This window comes from Trachurus japonicus, chromosome 20 (genome assembly GCF_045865225.1).
Source record: "Trachurus japonicus isolate A0001 chromosome 20, Traja_1.0".
Classification (NCBI taxonomy): domain Eukaryota; kingdom Metazoa; phylum Chordata; class Actinopteri; order Carangiformes; family Carangidae; genus Trachurus; species Trachurus japonicus.
Genome location: NC_140926.1, coordinates 20,710,158 through 20,726,610, shown reverse-complemented (window position 1 = coordinate 20,726,610; position 16,453 = coordinate 20,710,158). Strand labels below are relative to the sequence as shown.

At 40.4% G+C, this 16,453-nt stretch overlaps 1 protein-coding gene and 1 long non-coding RNA gene across 2 annotated transcripts in view; both read right to left on the bottom strand.

Moving 5' to 3' along the window:
* The window catches only part of LOC146966842 (uncharacterized), a gene marked incomplete at its 5' end in the record, with an annotated part of 47,561 nt that extends 31,386 nt beyond the window's left edge, over positions 1–16,175 (bottom strand). Inside the window, 7 exons of the mRNA XM_085764008.1 lie at positions 1,392–1,694; positions 1,782–2,042; positions 2,692–3,021; positions 8,603–8,863; positions 8,976–9,293; positions 15,337–15,597; positions 15,854–16,175. Coding sequence (XP_085620134.1) covers positions 1,392–1,694; positions 1,782–2,042; positions 2,692–3,021; positions 8,603–8,863; positions 8,976–9,293; positions 15,337–15,597; positions 15,854–16,175 — 2,056 coding nt within the window. The remainder of the gene's footprint in view (positions 1–1,391; positions 1,695–1,781; positions 2,043–2,691; positions 3,022–8,602; positions 8,864–8,975; positions 9,294–15,336; positions 15,598–15,853) is intronic.
* On the bottom strand, positions 7,601–8,477 carry LOC146966843 (uncharacterized). Its single transcript, XR_015034554.1, has 3 exons — positions 8,220–8,477; positions 8,033–8,125; positions 7,601–7,738 (listed from the first exon to the last, which is right to left on the bottom strand). It is a non-coding gene; the product is annotated as an uncharacterized LOC146966843 (long non-coding RNA).
* Positions 16,176–16,453: the final 278 nt, after the last annotated feature.

Genomic DNA, 16,453 nt, shown 5'->3' with positions numbered 1-16,453 from the left:
ATCCTTCATTAATCAGCAGGAGAGAGACGTGTTCACCAAAGTCTCCACCCTACTGAACTGAAGGTTTCCTGTTTGTGATAGTTACTCAGAGGAAAAATGGATGAAAATGTTTTGCTCAGAACTTGACGACACAGTTTGTGTTTACTCTTCTTCATCGCAAGTTGCTTGAGTCATTTCACTGTGTGACAGTTGTCGCCCCCAACTGATCATGCGCCCTGGCTACTTGGCCAAGGGGATGTCCCTTTGGCCAAGTGGCACCTTGCCACATTCTGGCGTTGTCGGCAGGATCCATGTAGCACTAGGGGTGGGTCCATGGATTCCTAATGTGTGGCAGCCTGCGCGGAAGCACGAGGACGTGCTTGTGAAAAGAGGGGGAGAGATGTGACAGTTGAGGTTCCTGTCACTATGACAGGTCATACTTGGCCACTTGGCCAAGCCACTACTTGGCCAAGGAGCTGTCCCTTTGACCAAGTGGCAAGCACGCATGACTCTTACCCGGGAGGTGTGGGTTCAATCCCCGCCCGGGCCCTCTTCACCTTGCCACAACTGCAAACAAACAGTGGAATGAAATTCAGCATCAAATACATCAGGTTGAATCAAAACTATCTCTCATTTATAACATCAACAGAATAACACAAACCACCACAGTGATCATGTTTCCTTCAGTTTGAATATTTCATCTAATGTCTGGGACAACAGTTTATTACAAACTAGATTCCAACTGAGGGGAACTGGTTCAATTGATATGTTTATTAAATTATATATTTATAAATCATACGTGCTTTTGAAAATGACCTTGGAAATTAGACACAGCAATTAGCAAAGAGGATATAACTTGAAAGTGCATTGGTAATATGAAAGATCTACTCACCTTGACTGAGGCCTGTTGTATCCCCGTTGACCTGAGAGATGTTCAGAGTCAAAGAAACGTCATCATTACAATTAACAAACAGGAAATTGATTAATTAAAGGTCCCATATTATAGTCTATTTTTATCAATTTCACACAGCTGTCAGACGTCCAACTACTGATCCGTGGTCCTGAATTTCAGCTGTCTAAAAGTCGCTCAAATGAGCTCTACTGAGAACAGGCTGTTTCTGTGCCTGCACCTTTAAATGCTAATGAGCTCCCTCTGTCACAGCCTGCCTTGCCTGTGTAACCAAAATGTTATTTTACCTTGTTTTCTTCTACAGCCCAGCACCAGCAGCACAACAACAACAACAACAACAACAGCAGCTACCACCCCTCTTATAATGACTCCATCATTGGCTGAATTGCCTGAAACCGAAAAAGGATCAGTTACTTGAACTGCTCTACATTTTTGTTGTTTTGATTGTTGCAGGTCACAGATATTATAGATAATAGCAGTTTCTCACTTGATTGTCCCTCACGTTGACTTCCCTCCATCCTGAGGACAGTGTTGGTTATCAGCGTCTCCTCAGCATCTCTCAGTTCACAGGTGTATGTTCCCTCATGATGTGAAGATAAGTCCTGTAGCATGAGGCTGCCTGACTCTGACACACCCTTCACCTGCTGCCTCCACTCCTCTGAGACTGTGTAGAGGACGTCAGCTCTGGGCTGAGTCAGGATCATCTGACTCTGGTTGAATCTCCAGGTGAGACTGAAGCCTGTGATGGAGGTATCTGTCGTGGTGCAGGCGATTGTTGCTTCAGGGTAGGGCAGAGCGACAGAGGCTGAAAGATGTAACACAGAAACACAAATTTTTCATTAAAATTGAGGAAAATAACTTCATAGGTCTTCAGAAAAAGTAGACTACTGACTTGGTGTAAACAAAGTGGCTCTCCTCCAGTTACTGCGAGTGCTGATGGTGCAGCTGTAGATCAGATCAGTATCTGAACGTGTCAGAGAACCACTGATGTTGTAGAGCAGCTGCTCAGTCTTCTGTTTAGTGGTTTTCTGCTGGAGACTGACGTTGGATGGAGGTCTGGTGGACCAGGTGAGTTCAGGCTCAGGGTAGATCCCCTCTGAGCTGCAGGTGATGATGTCTCCAACCTGCTGGAGGTCGACTTTAACCACTGGAGCTGCAACCAAAACAAACTTTATTTGCTTTATATATAGTTGTTTGATATAAAAAGGCAATGTGCAGGGTAACTGTTGCTCAACTGTTACACAACACATTACCACTTTATATCACAGAGAGAGAGAGAGAGAGAGAGAGAGAGAGAGAGAGAGAGAGAGAGAGAGAGAGAGCGAGAGAGAGAGAGAAATGTATAATTTATTACACAGAACAATATACGTATAGAAGTTTTCCCTTGCAGTTGTTCATGTAACTACCAGGCCTCACTCTATCTTCTTTCCACAGGTGTAATGTGTGTTTTCTTGTTTAGATAAACATTTTTAGGTCGGTCCTGATTTGTTATTTAACAGTAGAATTAAATGAGATTAAAATGTTTTCCTGAAGCGGATTCACAAATTACGGGCTGCATGTTATGTAGCAATGGTAGTGTCAATGGAGCACTGACACCTGCATGGACACATATTCTTAGTTTGGAATATGTATGTGTATAATGACGCGTCTATTATTTATAACTCCACTATCTTCTACATGTTTATGACAACTACAAACTGCACCACAATGCTCAGACCTTTGAACACAAACATTATAACTTTCTTAAAGCAGGACTCCCTGCAGTGCTGTTGTATTAGACTGCATCAGTCTGTGTCTCATACCGTCCACTTTCAGGTTGATGAATGACTCCTTGTTTCCTCTGATGGTGCTGGTGTAGCACTTGTATCTCCCCTGGTCCTGAACCTTCACCCCTGTCAGCTGCAGTGAGGCGTTTCCTCTGGAGATCTGGTCCTGGAACAGTGATGTTCTGCCTCTGAAGCTCTGAACCTGATACGCCAGCTGGTCTTGGTTGTGGTAGTAGGAGTGGACAGGAGGGTTTCCAGCTTTTACCTGAATCCAGTGGACGACCACATCCTTGCCGCCCTGGAAGCTGCACGGTAAGATGCAGCTCTCCATGAAAACACAGGACATTGTCAGTGTCAGCGCAGTATCTGTAACATTGGATGAAGAAACATCTATCAGAGTTCATTTAAAGCAGCTGAATCCACCCTGAATACTGATAAGTCTTTCTAAATCAGTCAGACATTTAACTCTATTTCTTCATTTGTTGTAAATAGTTCCAAACCAACTTGCATCAGTGTAAAGTTAGAAATTCAGGGTTGAGTTGTTTCTAATAAAAAATCTAATGTGACAATTTGTGTCAAACTTGTGTCAAATAACCACTATAAACCTATGTACTGTAAAACTCTCTCTCTATATAACCTGAACAATCCCTTTCATTTTTTCTAATACCCTCAATAGATACAATTAGTAATGAATATAACATTTGTTGTCCTTGCAAAACAATGTTGTTCTGCAAACGCAGTCAACATCACTGAAAATAAACACATAGTACAGTAGGCTAGTATATTATCATTTGCACTGATAACCTGGATGAGCTCAGGTTTCAGTCTGTGTCCGTGGTTCATATGTGCCCCAGCAGGTTCTACAGGATCAAAGTAATGACTAATCATTATGTAAAAGATTTTATCTCAATTATTATCTGATGTAAAAATCTGTTTGTTTTGACTTTGACTCTTTACAGATTTACAACATCTTAGTTTTTTGTATCTTCGTGTAGATGTTACACATGATGTTTGTTCTGTTAGACCTTAGTGAGTTTTTATGCAGCAAATACAGTAGTTTGAGTGAATAAAACCAGCAGGTGGTCAAAAATTCAAATCCAGTGTACTAATTAATGTGTTGACATGGCAGATTTGTTTTCTGTGACTCTGATGTAATCAGGAATTTGAAGCATTTGTCACAAACATTTCTCAGCAGCAGGTTGGACTAAGCTGACGTATGATTACTTAAATAACCTGGTGGAAAACGAAAGTGTAGCTCAGGTTTCACTACTCGACTTTAATTGTGCCCCAGCAGGTTCTGTAGGATTAAAAAATTGCAAAACATTTCGTGTAAACATCTCAATTGTTTTCTGATGTAAAAATCTGTTTGTTTTGACCTTAACTCTTGACATTTGACCTCAGTTTCATGACATCTTTGTTTTTTTGTATCTATGTGTATATGTTACACATGTTCTGTTGGGCCTCATTAACCATATCTGTGTCTGTTTAGTAAACACAGATGGATACTGAAACCAACAGGCAGGTTGTTCAACAACTCTATGAAATCTCAGGCTTTCTCTCAAATATTGTTAAAATAACAGAACTTTATTTTACTTCAGCAGTTTTTATGACACAGTATCTGGGTTTTGCGGAGTGTCTGAAATGAAACTTATTTTTACTCAAATAAAAAACAAAGTTACTTCTAATAAAGTTCTGGCATTTCTGTGAACAGTTTTTAATTGTGTAGAGTGTCAGTCACTTAATCTCCCTGTTTGAAGTCTTTAAACCACATCACCAAAACCAGACACCACTTTCTGCTTTTCTCATATTTTAACAGTTTTACATTTGACTATTCCAAATGTATTACTTTCTCTGTTCATCATGAAAACAACAGACACTACAATACAAAATACCAAGTATAAATATGTATCATTTATACAGTGGAATAAGATCAGATCACTCACCTCCTCTGGTAAAAGTCCACAGAAAACTCAGGATCACTGCAAACACTAGACACTTTACTCCAGTCATCCTGCTGCTCTGTTACCTTCTGTCAGTATGTTTCAACAACAACATGCAGGAGGAAACACAATCACAGCAAGTGGCACAGGTAGGTCGGTAGGTGTGTCACTCAGAGTTATGAATCGGAAAAATGTTTTGCATGCATGCAGATACTGATACTATGACTTACCCTAAAAAATCTACAGGTGTATTGTTTGTAAATTTGCTCTGACAGACTGTATATAAGACTCCAGAGGGAGGAAATGTGAAGAGTATCTGATATAAAACCAGAGAAACAGATTCTGGATCATAGCTAATAAACAGAAATCATGTCCTCCAATCTGTTCTTTGTATTCTCTCTATTATTCTATTCTCACCATGTCTTCTTCACTCCCTCCTACAGCACCTTGAATCCCCAGGTAATTTCGCCAGACTCCTCCTCATCGATTTCAGCTCAGCTTTTAACACCATCCAACGCCACCAGATGATAAAGAAACCCCTTCACCTCAATGTCCCGCCCCTCCTCATCCACTGGATACACAGCTTCCTCAGTGACCGACCACAATCCACCAGAGTGGGCAGCACCATCTCCTCACCCGCCATCACCAACACGGGAGCCCCAGAAGGTTGTGTCCTTAGCCCTTTTCTTCATATATATACACCAATGACTGCATTAGCCCCTCACCCATCACCACCTATCTGAAATACTCAGATGATACTGCAGTACTGGCATTGGTCAAAGACAATAACTCAGTAATGGACTATCACAACTCTATCTCATACCTCTCAGTGGTGTACAGACAATCATCTACAACTAAATGTTTCCAAAACAAAAGAACTGGTTTTCAACTCCCCCAGCAGGTCGCTGACACAACCCTGTGAGTATCCATGGTGAAGCAGCTGAGGTGGTAGAGAGCCACACATATCTTGGACTCACCCTGGACAATAAACTAAGCTTTGAAAAACACACCATTGACATCCATAAACGCTGCCAACAAAGACTTTCTGCCATCCACACACTCAGAGCATTCTCAGTTGCCCCCCACCTCCTGCTGTTACTATACAAGAGCATCATCCAACCAATACTCCTCTCCTGCTCCCCCTGCTTCTTTAACATACTGTCAGCTCCCAACAGGAATAAACTCACACAAATCACACACAAAGCAGCCAAGATTATTGGACTCAACGTCACGGCCACAGTACGCAGAGCACACTCCATAGCACTTGACCCCATTCACCCACTCAACACTTCTCCCCTCTGGCCAACGGTACAGAACGCTGGCCTGGAAGAAAATAAAATTCAACAAAAGCTTCACCCCATCTGCCATAGCTGAACTAAATAAGACAATGAAAAGAACATAACCATGGGGAATGTACATGTAAATGTTGGGTGTGGGGTCTTATGTTTTATGTTTTTATGTATGTATTTGTGGTGTATGAAATGTGGCAATGTATGTAAATGAATGTAATTTGCACTTCTCGAGGCCGTTTGTACGCAATGGTGAAAACAATTTTCCTTGTAAAGGACAAATAAATTCATCTATCTATCTATCTATCTATCTATCTATCTATCTATCTATCTATCTATCTATCTATCTATCTATCTATCTATCTATCTATCTATCTATCTATCTATCTATCTATCTATCTATCTATCTATCTATCTATCTATCTATCTATCTATCTATCTACCAACCTTTGTTATAATTACAGACTCACATCAGCACAGCTAAATGTTATACAGTGATCAAAACAAAACAAAACAGCAGGTTTTCATCTGTAACTGCTGCCTCCTGCTCCACTCCTTCTCTAATATGACCTCCAGGCACCACACTTCCTCTCCAAATTCAAACACTATCATTTACTGTATCAGTAACACTAAATATAGCACAGTCATTTACTGTAGTTCCTTCTTTAAAGGGATAGTTCACCCAAAATTCCGCAGGTCAGTGCAAATCACGCGAGATTTGCACTGACACAGGAAGAGCAGTGAACTGAGATTAGATAATGAGTAGATAATGAGTGAAATTTGAATTTTGGGTGAACTATCCCTTTACTGTAAGAGAAGCTGAAATGATATTATACAGAGACTCACATTAGAAATATAAACACAATATTCTAATGTGGCTCGGAATTCTGCCAAATGTTACACAATTATTATTTGATCAATAAATAGGCTATATTTGCAGATGACTGAATTGGTTCCTCCAACTCACTGCCAAAGTTACAGTAACATGGGTTTTCAGAAGAGAAAACTTCTATTGTGTGTCAATGTTGCCAATGAGGAACTTCATTACAGTAATGGGTAGGCTATGTTTGGTATTCCTGTAAGCATTAAAAGCTATTTACTTATGAGTCTGGAGAAAATGTTGCAAATTCAGCAGCTATCACGTCCTCCAGCTGTAGCATGGTAACCAGTCTCTGCCCATATCTGCACTTTTTAATGATTAAAATTTTAAAAACCGTCAGTATAATGTAACTTAGCATTGTACATAACATAAATACACTTTCAAGTCAAACTTATTTGTACATCTCAAGTTTTATTTCTGATTTCATTCATTCATTAGCTAAAGGGCTTCAGGTGACATGTCAGATGTGTACTGATAAAACGGATGCCTCTGTTCCAGCTGTTTCTTCTTTTTGTCTTCACTGTTTATCTGAATGAAGCATCAGGACATGAGCTAATAATAATAATTACTTAATAAATTAAAACAACACACAAGGTCACCTTACAAATAAAAAAACAATAGCAAAAATAAATGTAAAATACAATAGCAAAAGAATATAAAAATACAAAGAAAATACAATGTGGCTAAATAAGGAGGATAAAACAGTTGCGGGAGTCCATAATACGGATGTGTCCAGAATGCGGATGGCAGGAACAATATATTTATGAGCTGGAATCTGCTTCCCTTAAACTTCTTAAAAAGTGCAAGTGCTGTTCTTGTCCATATCTAACTGATTTTCACAATCATTTGAGCCAGTCAGACCTCGGCAGGGCGCAGTGTGACAGGGTCCTCAGAGGAGTGAAAGTCTGTGGAAGAGCTTTTTACTATCCTTGTGAGATGTTTCTTTACCTGTATGTTTTTTATATTCAATATCCCTGCAAACAAAATGAAATAAAATCCAGCATCAGAAATGTAGAAAGGTAAAAACAAAAACAGTCCTTCATTATTATATTTTTTTCAGTGTAAACATCAACATCTGCAGAGCAAAACAAAACAAGGTGATAATGTCTAAAAGTCTAATTGATTAATTAAATGAATGAAGTCTGGGAAATGATGATGGTGATTTAACACAAGTACATAATCTGTATTTGTATTTGTACTTTTAACCTAAATCAAAAAACAGGTTGAAATAAAACATGTACAGTTACAGTAACAGAACATGATTTTACCTTTTTTCTTTTTATAGTGCAGTACCAGGGCAACTAATGCTGACGTTGCTACTATGGTGAAAATGATGATCACAACCACATGATTTCTTTTCCCTAAAACAGGAAAAATAAATTGGTAACTTTAACTGTCTCATGATGATGTTTTCTGTTTTGATTGTTTCAGGTCACAGATAGTTAACGGTCTCACCTATCCTGAGGACAGTGTTGGTTATCAGCGTCTCCTCAGCATCTCTCAGTTCACAGGTGTATGTTCCCTCATGATGTGAAGATAAGTCCTGTAGCATGAGGCTGCCTGACTCTGACACACCCTTCACCTGCTGCCTCCACTCCTCTGAGACTGTGTAGAGGACGTCAGCTCTGGTCTGAGTCACGATCATCTGACTCTGGTTGAATCTCCATATGAGGCCAGAGAAGTTGGTGTTTGAGGTGGAGCAGGGAAGTGTAGCTTCATAGGACACAGTGATAGAAGCTGAAATAATAAAACAAGCAAACATTTTGAAGTAACCAGTGGAAGAAAACAGCATGAAAGCAAATATTTGTACAGTTCTTGGTTGAAAGTACTTCACTGACTCGTCTTTGACAAAGTGGCTCTTCTCCAGTGACTGCGAGTGCTGATGTTGCAGCTGTAGATCAGATCAGGATCTGAACGTATCAGAGAACCACTGATGTTGTAGAGCAGCTGTTCAGTCTCCTGGACTTTAGTTTGGTTCTTGAAGGCCACATTGGATGGAGGACTGGTGGACCAGGTGAGTTCAGGTTCAGGGTAGATCCCCTCTGAGCTGCAGGTGAAGATGTCTCCAACCTGCTGGAGGTCGACTTGAACCACTGGAGCTGAGAAAAAAGTATAATCTTTGTCTTGAATTTGACAACATTTTTGTGAATGTACATTAAAACAAAATGCAAAAGGACAAAAAAAAAAGTGTTCTGTATTTGCTGTGTTTACCGTCTACATTCAGGTCCATGAATGACTCCTTGTTTCCTCTGATGGTACTGGTGTAACACTTGTATAACCCCTGGTCCTGAACCTTCACCCCTGTCAGCTGCAGTGAGGCGTTTCCTCTGGAGATCTGGTCCTGGAACAGTGATGTTCTGCCTCTGAAGCTCTGGTCCTGGAGCCCCAGCTGGTCTTGGTTGTGGTAGTAGGAGTGGACAGGAGGATCTCCTGCTGTCAACTGAATCCAGTGGATGACCACATCAGCGCCGCCCTGGAAGCTGCACGGTAAGATGCAGCTCTCCATGAAAACACAGGACACCTCAGTGTCTGAAACATCAGGTACAAGTGTCACAGGTGGGAATATGCTTTTCCTTGATCCTTTATTTGTATGTTTTGATTATAATTATGATTTTTTGGTTATGTGTTTTTACTTTCTATGTATATAGCTATTTTCTTGCTTGTGGTGTTTTGTTGCTTGGTTTGTGTTTTGTTTTCCTTATTCATATCCGAGATCAAGTGAATTTAGTAGCAGGCTGGGCAAAATGATGGTCCAGTGAAAATTCAATGTGCCCAGAGGTGTTCGGTGTGATTCCTCACTACCTGTTGTTCCCATAGAAAACCTAACTCTCTCTGTTTAAGTCCAATAGTTGTTGAGCAAGTTTTCACAACACTGTTTTTATCCTTGAGTGACTGGTTGTTAAACCAACAGATAAAAGAATAAGTTAAAAAGATTCAACGCAAACAAATTGATAAGTAAAAGAAAGCGAGCTGAGTCAAGTCTTTGAGTCTGATTGGATTACTCACCTCCCCTGGTAAAAGTCCACAGGAAAGTCAGGATCACTAGACACTTTACTCTAGTCATCCTGCTGTTCTGTCACCTTCTGTCTGTGTTTCAACATGCATGAGGAAATGCATTATAGTTGGTGACACATTGGGTATGAGGTGTGTCACTCTGGTTAAACAGGTGTCATGTTGAAAGCATTGTGAGGAAATAGTCTTACAACAAACCAATCAATAACTCCATGAGGTGTTTAAAGACTACAACTATGTTTTCTCCAACCTTCCACTCATAGATTGATGAATCAAAACTGGTTAACTCCATTGGATGTGTGAAGCATCTACATCTGCCCTGGGTCCTTGACCTTGCTCATCCTTTTGGTTTAAGTTAATATGTTTGTACTGTGTCGAGCCAAGAGTGGGCAGAAAACTAATTTGAACAGAATAACTGAAGATCGTCTTTGCTTTATTCAATACACTAGTCTAGTGTATCTATGAACAGAACAAATAAAACAAAGTTCAGTGTCTGTTTATTTTATTTTATGTCCAGACAGACCATCTGTCTGAGGCTGAAGTGTCTGTACAGCTATGATAAACGACTGGCAGTGAACGCCTCAAACACCTGCTCAGTTCAGGTGTCAGGAGTCGAAATTCAGGTTCTACAACATCAAAACTCTTCACAGCCTTTTACACTTCCACCTGATCCATGTTGAATCAGTGATGGTCAAACAATTGTGGTAAAATTGTCCATTCAGGTGTCGTTTTTTTTTAATGGAGTTCAAGCTCAGAAAACACTAACACATCTTTTTTTTTTTACCAGTGACAAGAAGTACACAGATGTTTTCCCCCTTAAAGTGGAAAGTGGAGATGAAGCAATGTTCATGATGATTGGTCGGGGCCATACTTGTAGTGTTGCCTTTCTCCTGATCAGGATATGGCAAGAATGTATGCCACTGTGATTGATTAATCTGACATGGTGACCATCATGAAAGACTTTTCTGTCTTTCATGATGGTCACCATGTCAGATTAATCAATCACAGTGGCATACATTCTTGCCATATCCTGATCGTTGTGAAAGACTTTTCCATCTTTCACGATGGTCACCATGTCAGATTAAACAATCACAGTGGCATACATTCTTGCCATATCCTGATCAGGAGAAAGGCAACACTGCAAGTATGGCCCCGACCAATCATCATGATTCAGAGACTAGGAAACATTGCTTCATCTCCACTTTGTCTTTCCACTTGTATAGTCTGTCTGAACCTGGCCTAAGATGCAGTTTTCCTTGACAACACAGGTCACATTAGTTAGTACTGGTATGAGCAAGACAACTTCACTGACTTTTTGTGTCGGGCGCTATTGACTCTCATATAAGGATTTCATTGGACTACCCTTTCCTGGGTCTCCAGATGCACTTTGAGGAATTAAAAACTACTCCGGAGTATTCATCAGCATGAGGATGAGACTGAGTCAAGGTGAGTCATGACTCAATAATGAATTTAATTTTTTGCTGAACTATTCCTTTAAGAATTAGCATGCTGTGATTTGGGCCTTAATTCTTATTGGTGAGATGCCATTGCAATCTATGTGCAAACACAAGCAGAGTGTAGGCAGTGTAAAGTCCCCACAATCTGCCTGCCTGCCGAGTAATGTGTGATAGTTCACAGTACCATGTGCTCTCATCCAACAAAACACTGATGACAAGACTGTTGCAGGTCAGAGGTCACCAGCATGCCCTTCGACCAATCTCAACAGTAAGCTTACATTTATGCTGAAAGAGTTGGTGCAGGTTAACATATCAAATCACTAATTTCCTAAAGGAAATTAAATTATGTTTATTGTGTCTAATTGCTAAATGGTCCATACTGTAGCTACACAAATAAATAATTGATCACAAAAAAAAACATATGAAATCACTAGATTGTTGAAGCAACAGTTAGGCTAACAGCCTTGAAAAGCATTCCCACACTCATGTATGTCAGTCATGTGACTGTCTTATGTCTCCAATGATGGTTCCTGATGTTTCCCATTAGAAAGAGAAACATGGTTTTTGTTTTTTTTCCACCTTTATTCAATCTCGAGAATCATTGAGTGCAAGCTCTCATTTTCAATGATGTCGAGAGTACAAGTCAGATACAGTATTTACACAATTAACACAAGTAAGTTGGTTCTGTGTCTGTAAAGGAAGCCGATTTTTTGTCTTAACTTGTTTGACAGAGTGTCAATGTGATATTTGAAAGTGAATTTTTGATCTAACCAGATACCCAGATATTTATATTCAGGAACTCTTTCAATACTGTGTCCTGTGAGAGTGGTGATTGACGTCTTTAACTTTAGAGAATAGCATGTATTTGGTCTTCTATAAATTGAGAATTAGTTTCAGATTAGATAAGGTATACTGCAATTGATCGAATGCTTGTTGAAGTGTTTGAATGGCTAAATGTACAGTGTCAGCAGAACAGTACAGAATTGTATCGTCTGCATAAAGATGGGCATTACAATTTGTTATGTTGGACGTAATGTTGTTGATGTATTGTAAACAAGACAGGACCCAGTATTGAGCCTTGTGGGACTCCCTTTGATAGTGTTAAAGGGACAACAAGGAGTTTTGGAAAAGCGAAGCGTTTTCACACTACATTTATGAGCCTCCGCGCGCACCGTAAAATTCTTTGACCGGCGCAAGACGGACTCATGTTTTCATTCATCAATAATTAAAGTCAGAGGTTCAAAGAGGTTCAGTTACCGTCGTAGTTCCGACCATAAATGGCCATTCAGCTGCGTTATTCTCATTAAGGAAGCGCTGGTCGGCTCGACCAGCATTTCCGCCACCACTAATAATAACAAAATAACGATAGAGACAGAACGATATATTTATCGAAAATGGGCCCATTAACAAGTGTGGGTAGCGGAGATTCATCCACATTAACGTGAGACTTTTTTATAACCGAATAGAAACTCCTCGTTGTCCCTTTAAATATGTAGAATGGCTGAGATGTGAATGTGGTGAATCATTAAATCCTTCAACGTCTGATGTAGATTTTTCCACTTCCTGATCCCAGAAAGAATGGTCTCTGTGACTACTCCAGTCATATGACCAGTCAACATTTGACAGAGGCACTGCAGGTCAGGAGCCGAAGAATTGCACTTCCCTCTGTAGTTAGTATGGTTAAAGGTCAACCCCTCTTGAAAGCTGAGACTTAGATGAGATTAGAGCCTAAGCGGAAGCAGGAAGTAACGTCGCCATGGGACCTCAACTCTGAAAAACTATCCATGCAAGTGAACGGGACTGAAAGTTTTATTTCGTGATCCAATTGAATTGTGCCTTGAGAAAAAAATATGACCTCTACCTGTTTAAAACATCACGTTTCATCCGGGAAAAAAAGCAGTTTATCGTAAAACGGCAACGGAAGAATGTATTTTGTGTGAAGACCGCTCTACGAACTACAGATCTGTGTCCCACAAAAAATATGTCACCAACTGACACGGGAAAGGGCGGCATTTGGTGTGTGACGTCACCTACGCGACTTGTAGTCTTTCTGGTTACAGATTCTTCCGAATTTTATTCTACAATAGTTTTACGATAAACTGCTGATTTCTCTTCATGAAACGTGATGTTTTAAACAGGTAGAGGATTTTTTTCTCATGGCGCAATTCAATCGGATCACGAAATAAAAGTCCCGTTCACTTGCATGGATAGTTTTTCAGAGTTGAGGTCCCATGGTGACCGTTACTTCCCTCTTCCGCTTAGGCTCTCTATGGGTGGTTTAAATCTTTATCTTGATGTTTGTGCCCAATAGCCAATAGGATGTTCTTGCAGGCTCTCTCCACCTTTAGTATAAGAATCTGGACTTTGCAGTTTGGCCCTCAGAATTGAGGTGGCATCACACGCTTAAGTTGTGTTGATGGCTCCTTGATCAAGTTCAAATCCTCTTCTTTTTCCTGCATCACCTCAGAATTTCTCCCCAACAACTGTGGGTTTTTTTGTTTCTTTCGTTTACCTGCAAATGATATGAGATAAAGATTAGTGTAACCTATAAAACAAGAAAACATATTCTCCATCAGAAAAAGACAGACTTCCACCAAGTTAAATAAACCATCACAGTGATCATTAGTGCTTGATTTGATTTGAGTTTCATGTTTTCACATCACGTGAAACTCAACCTCTGCTTTTTTTTTATTTTAAGCTGAGACAGATGTTTATTTCTGCTTAGAGTTCAACTTACCACCTATTGTGCATGCAGACACAACAGTGCTCCACAATGCTTTAGAAAATATGAACTAAAAAACATAAACAGAGCATAATTTCATGATCATACCTGTTTTGTTTTTGCACTTCAGTGCCAGACTAATTAGTAGGCCTACTCCTACTGCTGCTGTCACCAAAACAACTCCAGATACCACATAACCACTGATGGTTAAATTCCCTGAAATAAACACACAAAAAAGAGAGTCAGACACTTGAATTGTCTCTGGATAGTTGCAGGTTGAAGACTCGGTGCTGTCTCACCTGGACTTTCTATCCTGAGGACAGTGTTGCTTATCAGCGTCTCCTCAGCATCTCTCAGTTCACAGGTGTATGTTCCCTCATGATGTGAAGATAAGTCCTGTAGCATGAGGCTGCCTGACTCTGACACACCCTTCACCTGCTGCCTCCACTCCTCTGAGACTGTGTAGAGGACGTCAGCTCTGGTCTGAGTCAGGATCATCTGACTCTGGTTGAATCTCCAGGTGAGACTGAAGCCTATGAGGGAGGTGTTGGAGGTGGAGCAGAGGATTGTTGCTCCATGATAGGACATAGTGACAGAAGCTGAAATGATACAACACAGAAACAAACATGAACATTTCAAGTTTTCATTTCTAGTTTCAGTTACCAATTTCTGGTAAAAATGACACCTGGGTCACTCAGGCTGCTGTTGATCGTAGTCCAGTATGGGGGATATTCTCTCTGCATTTCTGGCCTCTCAACATCAGTGAGAGGCCAGAGAACAGAGAAACACATAAAAAATATAAAAAGATTCTGGTTCCCTGAAATGTTTCTACAGACTTTACAAAGCAACAAAGCCAGTCTCCAGAACAGATAAATGACATAAAAATGCCATAAAACCAACAAAGACAGAAACAGGGAGCAGCACAACAGGTACAGACAAAACATAATACCACAAATAAGACTGAGAATTAAGTTTTGCAGCAGATCAGGCAGCAGAAGATGTTCCACAATCATAGATCAAGACTGTAGCTCTGAAGATGGGAAGACCAGGCAGGAAAACTAAAGGAGAGAAAGGGGAGAAAGAGAGGGGGAGATGGATCATTATTAAGGAGAAGAAAGAGACGCACAAAGCCTGGGTGCTCGTGTGCTTGATAGAGAAAACAAGTGGTTACGATAAGTGGTAAACAGAAAGATTGGAACATGGAGTGTTCATCACCAGTTGAGTCGCCAAAGCGCTCCCATCTAGAGATTTCTGATGGTTAGGAACAGATTCAGTGTTAAACTCTTCCCAAACAGTTTGACAATCTAGTGTTTGATAGGTGATTCTGGTTTTCTACCCAATTTCTAATTCTAATCAATTTCAGACTGAAAAAAACACAGACCTGGTGTAAACACAGTGACTCTCCTCCAGTTACTGCGAGTGCTGATGTTGCAGCTGTAGATCAGATCAGTATCTGAACGTATCAGAGAACCACTGATGTTGTAGAGCAGCTGTTCAGTCTCCTGGACTTTAGTTTGGTTCTTGAAGGACACATTGGATGGAGGACTGGTGGACCAGGTGAGTTCAGGCTCAGGGTAGATCCCCTCTGAGCTGCAGGTGATGTTGTCTCCAACCTGCTGGATATAAACTTTACGCACAGGAGCTGCAGGAAAAAAAGAGCATGTTGATGAATGAGGCAACAAATAATTGTTTGGATTTATTTTATTTATTTATTTATTTGCACATATATAACAAATAGTAAACAGTTCAGATGAAGTAGAAAGAAATGTACAGGTGAGGTTGGAAACCCAAAGGAGCCTATGGAGTGACCCCACCACTAATAGAACTTATGTACAGAAAAACGGTTTCTAATGAATAGCAATAGAGAAAGTGAAAAATGTGCTCTGAGTAACCCATACTGTCCACTTTCAGGTTGATGAATGACTCCTTGTTTCCTCTGATGGTGCTGGTGAAGCACTTGTATCTCCCCTGGTCCTGGACCTTCACCCCTGTCAGCTGCAGTGAGGCGTTTCCTCTGGAGATCTGGTCCTGGAACAGTGATGTTCTGCCTCTGAAGCTCTGGTCCTGGAGTCCCAGCTGGTCTTGGTTGTGGTAGTAGGAGTGGACATGAAGGTGTCCAGCTGTCACCTCCATCCAGTGGACGACCACATCTTTGCCGTCCTGGAAGCTGCACGGTAAGATGCAGCTCTCCATAAAAACACAGGACACCTCAGTGTCTGTAACACAGGAGGTTCAGAGCTTGTTCATGAGAAAAGAAATGTGCTTGTTATGTTTATGCCAAAGATTCTAATAATAGATAATTAGACAATTAGCCTATAATAATAATCCTATGATAATAAAAGCATAAAATAAGTGTAGATCTCAAGAACATTCAATATTTTGAGAGAAAACTTGACCAGTCCCACTCAGTAGCCTACTAAATAAACTGCTCACACTCAGTTACTGTTGGGAAGAAGATACAGTATCTGCTCTCACTCTACAACAAGCGGATTATGGTC